This window comes from Octodon degus, unplaced genomic scaffold (assembly GCF_000260255.1).
Source record: "Octodon degus isolate 3935 unplaced genomic scaffold, OctDeg1.0 scaffold00044, whole genome shotgun sequence".
NCBI classification, from domain to species: Eukaryota; Metazoa; Chordata; class Mammalia; order Rodentia; family Octodontidae; genus Octodon; species Octodon degus.
The window spans coordinates 12,198,790-12,208,030 of record NW_004524620.1 but is presented as its reverse complement, the minus strand read 5'-3'; the positions used below and the strand labels follow the sequence as shown (position 1 = coordinate 12,208,030).

The window sequence follows — 9,241 nt, the reverse complement described above, 5'->3', positions numbered from 1 at the left end:
AATTTAATCTTTCTGGCTCTACATATTTTCCTAAAGGGAGCCACAAAACCAAAGATTGAATTGGAAGGTACTTCTACATCGAAAACATTTGGCCCCTCCACACGTTGGTCACTTGGGCAAAATCAATCAATAAAAGTGTGGTTGGGAGATGGTGATGAGGGAAGAGACCCGGCACAAACTCCGCTGCCTGAGGTACACGTGCCCGCTGCCCGCGGTGACGGGGACTGCTGTGCAAGCAGGTGGGCACTGAGAAAGTTAGAATTAATACTCTGAAGCTGGCTGCTAATCTCTGGATCACGGACTGATAGACACTTCGGTTCTCCATACACTTGCAATGAAATGCTACTTGTCTCTGTTCCACAGACCTTCCACAAGCTCTTGAAAGAGATAATTCTGTCAGGAATGCATGCTGGGAATCAATCCAGGTGGGGAGACGCCAAAAGAAGTAAGTGTCGTGCTTGAGACTCAAACGCTTTTGACGTACTGCTGCCTTCCCTGCAGCCAGGCCCACTGAGTATCTAGCCCGGGATACTGATCAACAGATAAGGCAAATCATGGTAGAAATACAGCCAAGCAAATTGAGCTGCTGTCTCCAAGGTTCCCAGTGACATTACAGTTCCTCGCCCTTGGCGGGAGGGGAAAGGGTTTGGTTAGCACCTAAATGACACCTGGGAATACTTGTAGCCCATTTTACATATATGTTCACTGAAATAACTTTTCAGTATAAAGAAATAATATTCCCCAAGAGTTCTCTGCCCTAGAGAAGAAGTGACTAACTCTAAGATGGAGTTTTTTCTTTCTTTTCTTTCTTTCCTTCTTTTTTTTTTTTTTTTTTTTTTTTTTTTTTTTTGGTGGAACCAGGGATTGAACTCAGGCCCTTGCACTTGCCAGGGAAGCACTTATTCTACTGAGCCATCTCCCCAGCTCCTACTAACTCTAAGATGAATCATTCTAAGGACTGTACTTCTGAGCTTTCAAAAGTACAATTAATGGCTTTCTCTAGAAAACAAACTATCAACTCCCAGAAACTAAAGGCAGAGACTCCTGAAGAAGCCCTCCACCAAAGGTCACCTCACTGCACCAAAACCCCTCTGTTTTATCAGTAATTCAAAGGAACACTTGACTTGCCATAAATATTTAAATAACTTTTTCATTCTACCAGCACATAGCAGCGTTCTCCATAACCAGTTTGAGAGCCACAGCACAGGCCCGTGAGATTTGCACTAATCACATACTGAAGGAAACTCCTCTCTGTAATGCATTACGTGTTAAATACTATCCTGGTGTTGCATCTGGTGGACAACCAATGCGACCTATTTTTTGACTATTGTAATAATGAATAACAGGCTTCAACAAGCAGCCTATTTCTTCCCTGCGAACAATGCAAGTCACATACAAGCGAGAGTTCCTGGCAATGACTAGACGTAAAGTTGCCTGCTGGGACTTCTACACCAGTGATGAGCTCAAACTGCCTTTGAGAGAGCAGGGATCCAAATTAGCCCGCTGAGGGAAAGCTAGCGGTGCAGCCTCGCGATGCAGTGCTGAAGCCACTTCACGCCAAAGCTCCCAGGTAGGGAGGAACAGGGGCGTGCCATCTGAAGGTCAGAGTGCCGTGGAGGATCAAGCAAAATTAAGGTTTAGGCGAAAACACTCAACAAATAAGGTAATATAGGCTTTTCTGGTTTTCAAGACCTATTTGACTTTTTGAAAGAATTTTTTTTCTGAAAATTTTTAGTGAAGAGAATGTGAGACAGAAGAAATTTCAATTCAATGTAAATAAAAACTGTCTTCTAAAGAGACTAGCAATCACATCCAGAAGCTGAGCAAGGTGTAGACGAAAGCTAACGGCTCCATTGTGTAAATTTCCTAAATAGCAGGATAAGTCTGTTGCTTTCAAAACTGGAGTTCCAGTTGGCAAGCACTGAACTCACATTACTTTTGATAAAATTCTATACTGACATGAAAGGCTATCAAGGAAGATAATTTGAAATTTCCTTTTATCACCTCACTAAAAACTGAAATCGCTCATGTTACTTTAACAAAGATGCTATTGGAAAGGTTTTTACACTTGAAAGTTTCCTTTCCTGTGTATTCTGTGGTGGAATTCACTCAGTGTTTTCCGTGTACAGATGGGACAGCACAGCAACAGAAAATGGACGAGGTGGGTGCTCCCTATCCACAGCACTTAGCCCAGCACAGCTAGGTCACACTCAGCGCTGGGCCAGACGCTGCTGAGGCGAGAGTCTGCACCTGGACCCTGAACTGGCGGCAGGGCAGCGGTGGCATCAGGGTCTGCGGCTTGCCAGGCAGGACCACCTGGAAGGCAGACGGAGTGGCACGAAGTGTGTGACTCAACCCTTTCTCCTCTTTTGGCCACCTGCCTTTGCCAAGAGATTTTTGCCATCTATATGAGAAGGAATTTCATTGATTTACCGTCTCTGCTAAAGAGGCTTCTCCCTGTGAATGGAAACTCAAAAACAAGAGGCATGAAAAGAACGTCCCCTCTCCTGGCTCTCGTACAAGAGGAAACCCACGCGGCTCTCGCTCCCTAGAATGCACGCGACAACCCTCCTACCTCTGTCAGGAAGCTGAAGGTGCACTTCCACAGAGATTTGTCTGTTGTTAGCCAACTCCCACAGAAAGCGTAAGAATTTCACTAATTCAGGAGGAGGCTGAATGAGCTTCTGGTACGTGGGAGGCTTTGATCTGTGCCCTCCTCTCTTACTGCTCAGCCGTATTCTGACTACGCGTGTAGGCCAGCATTTCCTCCTTAAGCAAAAAGTTTCCACCCACTCAGTTACTGGTGAGCTCGGGAGGGCTGAGTACAGTTAGCAGTCTGAACAACTCTCTTCTGGTGGAATTCGGTGTCACACTATGTAATGATGATGTTTATGACAGGGCCCAGGGCTTGCCAAGGACAGCAGTTGTTCTTAGTGGATGGAACTACTGCAACCAATTCTGGTACACTTATAATTTATTTGTATGACTTAATTTCCTTTATGGTACAAATGATGTAATAATTAGAGTTGCTCATGAAGTTTCATGTAGCATCCACAGGCAGCACTTGCCAAGACTTTGCAAAACCCCAGCTCAATATTAGCTAACACACCTCACACTTCGTATAACACCACATGGGCCAAATTGAAATATAACTCCCAAGATATTGTTCACCAGAAAGGACAGTGACACTTAGGTGGCAAAGTACATGTACCATAGCAGGCCACAAAGAAAGCTTTGAGCAAACAATGAGAGTATAAAAGTAGGTTCTGAATTTTCATAGCTCACTGAAGAAAAAGATTATACATGCATCACAAGAAAATTGATGACATTGCCCACATTTCTGCCCATTCTGAAGCACAGGCTTTGGAGGCTTATAAATGCTCACCTTGGAGAAGATGCAAAGCACAAACCCATAAGGGGTGGCCTGTGAATGGTTGCTAAACAACGAATTTACTTATTCGTCTAGCAGAGACGAATAGGAGATAATTATACAAGAAAACATCTCTTGAGAGAAGGCAGTGTGGAGGCAGGGCAGAAGAGGTAGAAACAAAGCCACTTACACATTTGCTTTGAAGGTATTCGAAGGCATTGTTTTCTGTGGTTCTATTTTATGACGGAACAAGAATCCCACTGGCTTGCGCATGCCACGTGGATAGTTTTAAGCACAAAGTTATTTCCGTTTGAACCACTTTTAGCATGCTCAGCAACCATCGAGCCAAGTCCCATAATGAATTACCAATTGCAAATCCAGTTTGCTTTGCAGGAAAGAGGCCTACGTCTTGACACTGACAATCAGCTCTACCATTTGCTCTAATTTGAGAGTTCATCTGCTGGGCTTTGTGGCTTTGTTTCTTCCTTTTTTTTCAAAAGCACCAACAAAGAAACAAACTCACAAAATATGACTAACACTTTGAAGTAAAAATATTCACAAAGAAGCTATGAATAGAAGATGGTGGAATTTCCACTGACCCATAAAACAATCTTAGTTTCAAATATAAATCTCCTTTTTTCTTCACTGATTTAAATTATTACCATTCTTGTTAGAATCACTGGCAAAACATCAGTTATTTTAAAGTGAATTATCCAAGTGAATTATCCACATGCTTCCAGAAAATTTAACACTAATACTTAAAACTTTCCAGCACCAAAAGTCTGGAAGTTGCCTCGTTCAGGCTGTCCATGCCCCATCCTATGGCCTCCCCCTGCTCTCAAGGGTATGAAAAATACCACACAACCTCAGATTTGCAAAAAGCAACAACCACCACAGCAAATCAGAGTCAGCCACTGAGCCTCCGAATTTCAATGAATGAAGAGAAGAGTCACAGTACCGAGTCTTCAGTCTTGTGAGTATTCGAGAGGTCAGACAGGAAGTCTTCGTGAAGGCTCTCTCTTCGAATCAGTGTGAACTCTCTCAGGAAAACAGCCCCTTGGCTTTGTTCTCCGCATACCTAGAGAGATAATGTAGCCAAGTTAAGTCTTCAGACACAGCCTGGAGTGAGAAGGCATTGAGGGATTAATTTCTCCGAGTTGCAGAAATGTCTTGGGTTAATTTCAAGTCTGACTAGAGCCATCAAAAACAATGCCTGTAAATACATATTAATGCAAGAGCCACTAGAACATTCTTGCATGTGGCTCCTCTAAGGGATGACAGGAACATCCCCTGCTGAGTTGGCACTCCTTAACTGCCTCATGTTGAAAGTCACTGAGTACAGGTCATCTCAGGACAACTTTTAGGCTCCCCATACGTACGTATCATGCAGGGACTTGGACCCGCAGGAATGCATCCTGCATCCAACAGACCTGAGCACCAAGGTGGGTCCCAAAGTCTATTAAATGCCAACTGAATAAAACGGGATTGGCTTGAGCCCAGAGCTGACTTCATGAGTGATTCAAGTGTGTTGGAGCTAGGCTGCGTGCCAGCGGATCCAGGAAGAGGTATCAGAGAACATTTATTTAGGGCTTCTCACAGTGGGTTCTTTATAGGATTATCTTGCTGCAGCCCCATGAGGAGTCTGGGGCTACACTTTGCAAATTAGGAATGAGGGACACAGAGGGTTGGAAGAATTTGCCAAGTTAGTAAGTGTGAAAAGCAACACTCAAATACAGATCAACTCTAAAATCTTGTCCTTTTATTTGATCATTTTGCTCCAGCCTTTTCTGCTGAGGGACAAATTGTTAACTGATGCCTACAAATTTAAAGAGCAAGCAACTCACCCAGACCTCCCCTGCCTCATTTTGAGGCAGAAATGATTCCAATACTGATACACTGTTGAGGACAGATGATTTGTGTGTGTGGGTGTGTACACACAAGGCTTGGTCATGCAGCGCTCTGTGCAAAGCAAGCATTCAGCAAATGCACCCATTTGTATTATCAAAAGCCCACACTCCTAAAATAACACATAAAATTCTAAAACAAGAATGTATATCTTTTGAGATAGGGTCTTGCTCTATGTTGTAGGCTGCCCTTGAACTCTCTGAGTGGTCCAGGCTACTGTTGAGCTCATCATCCTGCTTTAGGCTGAGTGCTGGGATTATAAGAATGTAAGAGCACACCTGACTAAATCTAGGTTTTCAACATCCACAAGGTTCTTTTCTTTCTTTTTTTTGTACCAGGGATGAAATCAAACCTTGTGGTCACTAAGCATGCCTCTAAGCTGCTGAGCTGTCTCCCCAGTCTAACATTCACAAGCTTCTTTAGCCATGTTTATAACATCTGTAATGTATAAATGTATCAATCATAGGGTTTCACTTGATATACTCTGAATTTTATACATTAATGTCAAAATCATGGATGTGTAAAGATTGATATTAATTTAAACCTTCTTCAATATCTATACCAGTTCATAATAAGTTAAACTTACTTTATTATCTAAATCTTTTAGAAAGGAATATAGCTGCTTATAATTTATGTGCAAGAGCCTCTGTGTTATACAGCATAGTTTCATTGTGGTGGACAGAATCTTGACCTCAGGAGTTTCCTTCCTGGGTGGAAAGTCTGTGAATATGATGTTTTATATGGCAAAAATGACTTTATACTGGAGGTAGCATTAAGTTTCCTAATTTGACTTAAAGAAAAGGTTTGTTTTGACATAGCTAGATAAGCTTAGTGTAGTTACAAAAGACCTTGAAGCCAGCTTTCTCTAGGCTTATAGAGAAGTACAGCCTGGGGCCGAGGGATAAGTCAGAGAGACGCAAAGCCTGAGGAGGCCTTGGGATGCCGCGCTAGGAATCTTGTGCCTATGGGGCCGTTAATCAAGAGATGGAAGACATAGACAAAAATAATTCCCATACTACAGAAAAGACAATGAAATGTCAGATATAGATCCTGAATACTCACCAATATTTATAACAATAAGTAATAATCACCAAACATTCTGCACTTTGCTGTATTTTAATTTTCAGTTGGAGCTATATATTTAAGAAAAGTGTCTACAAGTTTGTATTTCCCGAGCAATCTGACATGCTTCATCATTATCACCAAGATGTCCTGCCGGCCGAGTACTTTCATGCGATGCTAGCACAGAAGGTCTTAACCGAATATTCAACTTAATTCTAGGACTAGATAGGAATACACAAGTTACATCAACATGATTACTACCATTTCTCTTACACACGTCTTGTGCAGATCCGTTTTCAATTTAATTATATCCATGAATGTTGCAACTAATTAAGCAATTTAAAATGTCTAAATTAATTTGATCAATATTACTAGTTTTGCAGCTCTATCATCCATTAATAATTGTTTTTGTGTGTGTTTTAGAAACACTGCCAGCCTACAGGAGAAAGGCAGAGGCAAGAAAGCGTGAATTTTCTACTTCAGGCTTAGTCTTGACTCTTACTAGAACTTATAATAAAATAACGACTGCAGTTCTATTGGTACATCTAATACTGCAGTGCAGAATGATCGTGCCCTCTGCTGGGGATCACATGTACGTGGGACAGTCTGATCCCTCCTTCCCTCCCCACCCCACCCCCGCCAGCATCACACCCATTTATTTATAAGAACTTACAAAGGTAATAAAAATACAGATTACAAACCAAACTAGTAGGCCAGATAACACATAAAACCAGTAAAATAATTGTATTAAATCAAGGCACACCTTTAGATACATTGTCTACACTAGATTATAATATCTGTTTTTCCTTTCCCTTCCTATTATCTGTCTTTTTCATGTAAGAGAATCATGTGATATTTAAACTTGGGTTCTTGAGTTAGAGCCCTTAACATTATGGACTCGTGGGCATTTATTTTTCTCCCATGAGTCCTTAATAGTAAGGGCGCAGGCTGATGGCAGAGTCGTATACTCCCTCGTGTGTGGTTACCACTTTTATTCCTTCATCTGTGGATGGAGATACGAGCGGATTCCAAGGTTTAGTGATCCTGACTGCACTGCTCTGAACACGCGTGTGTGTGCATCACTGGGGTGTGACTGCTTTGACTCAGGAAATTCCTAGAAGGTGAACAGCTGAGCCAAAGGGAATTTCTACTTTTAGGTTTTTGAGGTACCTCCACACTGACCTGCCCGGGTCTGTATCGGTTACAGCCCCACCAACGACGGGGAAACTCAACGCCGCTGTCTTGCTGCTTCATTCTCGCATTCGCCCACGTGTGTGCCCAGGCCACTAAGTCCTCGACATGCCGAGGCCACACTGCAGGTCTACACCGCAGAACAGAGTTTTCCTTTTTCAAGGAGTCATTCTAAAACATACATGAATGCAGCAAAGATGGTGAGCCGCTCGCCAAAGCTGGCAGAACTGATGTGCACTACGTGTGGCCCATAAAAATCTCCTACCTGCTCTTGGCACAGGCCTATTTGAGAAAGGGAGGGCCTCAGGGAAACTGGGTTCAGTCACTAAAGATGACAAAGCCCGCAGCAGTCTTGCTCTTGGAAGGACTGCATGCAGGATGGTCACTCCCCGACCTGTCCCTTTAGCTAAGACTAAGTGATGAAGTGTAAGAACCTGCTGTGTTTGGACCATAGCGTGAAAAGCAATATGAAAATCCAGAGCTGTGCTGGTTACTTTTCTTTCGCTGCTGAGACAAAATACCCAACACCCCAAATTAAAGAAGTAAAGGCTTATTTAGCTCACAGCGTGCGGCAGTGTCAGTCCCCACGCAGCTCTCTCTAAGGCAGGGTGGCAGGGTGGCAGGGTGGCAGGGTGGCAGGGTGGCAGGGTGGCAGGGTGAGGGGCAACAGTTAAGGCAGCAGAAGACAACAAAAGCAGCGAGAGTGGAAAAGAAGGGGAAAGCAAGCGTCTTGTCCCCCATTACGTTGCAGCAGGCCACCTGATCGCACCACCCCAGCGCCTCCACTTGCACAGGTTCAGGGTGTTGACCAAGTGAGGAGTTAAGCTTCTGGACTCCCCAAGTTGACGATGAACAACATCCCAGAGAGGTGGGGCATGTCCTCTGCACCCCAGGATGTAGGACCGCTGAGTGGCTCAGTTAAGCTTCTAGACTTTTCCAGTTGACACAATGTATCAAGCATTACAAGAGCTAAATTAGTAATTCACTTCCGAAGGGGTACGGAAGGCTTTACAGTGGGATTAAAGGAATAGCGGGAAATTATCAGCTGGTAAGGAATAGAGGACAACTTGCTTGGTCTGGAATACTTTAAGTAGGGTAGCATGGCACAAACGTGGGGTGCACGAGGGCAAGTCCTGGTAGCTGCATTTGTGCGGTGGGCAGGAGCCAGAATGTGAGTCATGGCTGCTGAGAGACAAACAGCTCGAATCCTGCTGGGGCCCGTGTGTTGGAAGAGAGTTCTTCTGGCTGTCAGGTGGTAAACCCGGAGATAAGTTTTTAAATTATTGCAGTTAATCAGATAAGAACTTGAGAATACCTAAGGGCTGCGAGGAAGGATGGGATCATAAGACGTCGTGGCAAGCGAGTGCAGAAGGTATTTCCCAAATTATGTCTGTATTTTCTGCCTGGATTTGAGCACCAGAACAGAGTAGATAGAAGGCCACTGAAGGAAAGCATAGGAAGACAAACATATGGTTAGACGATGAGCTTAGCCGCTGAGGGGTGGAGCGGAAATGCCTGGGCAGGGAGAGAAGCGGGTGTGAGGACAGCGGCAGGCTGGAGGCGCCACATGCGCACTGGCACCACCGAGGAGCGAGGGCAGGAGAGAGCTCATGGAGGTCAAAGGCACTGCAGCGCATTCAGTCTAACGTGTGGCCGAGCCACATCTCCGTGGCTCAGCTATCATACAAGTGTAACGTGCGGCCGAGCCACATC

At 44.0% G+C, this 9,241-nt stretch overlaps 1 protein-coding gene across 1 annotated transcript in view; it reads right to left on the bottom strand.

Annotated features, from left to right (window-relative positions):
• Adamtsl1 (ADAMTS like 1) overlaps window positions 1-9,241 on the bottom strand; it is a 996,797-nt gene that overhangs the window by 689,035 nt on the left and 298,521 nt on the right. Inside the window, exon 2 of the mRNA XM_023715857.1 lies at window positions 4,329-4,448. Within this exon, the coding sequence (XP_023571625.1) occupies window positions 4,329-4,448 (120 nt within the window). The remainder of the gene's footprint in view (window positions 1-4,328; window positions 4,449-9,241) is intronic.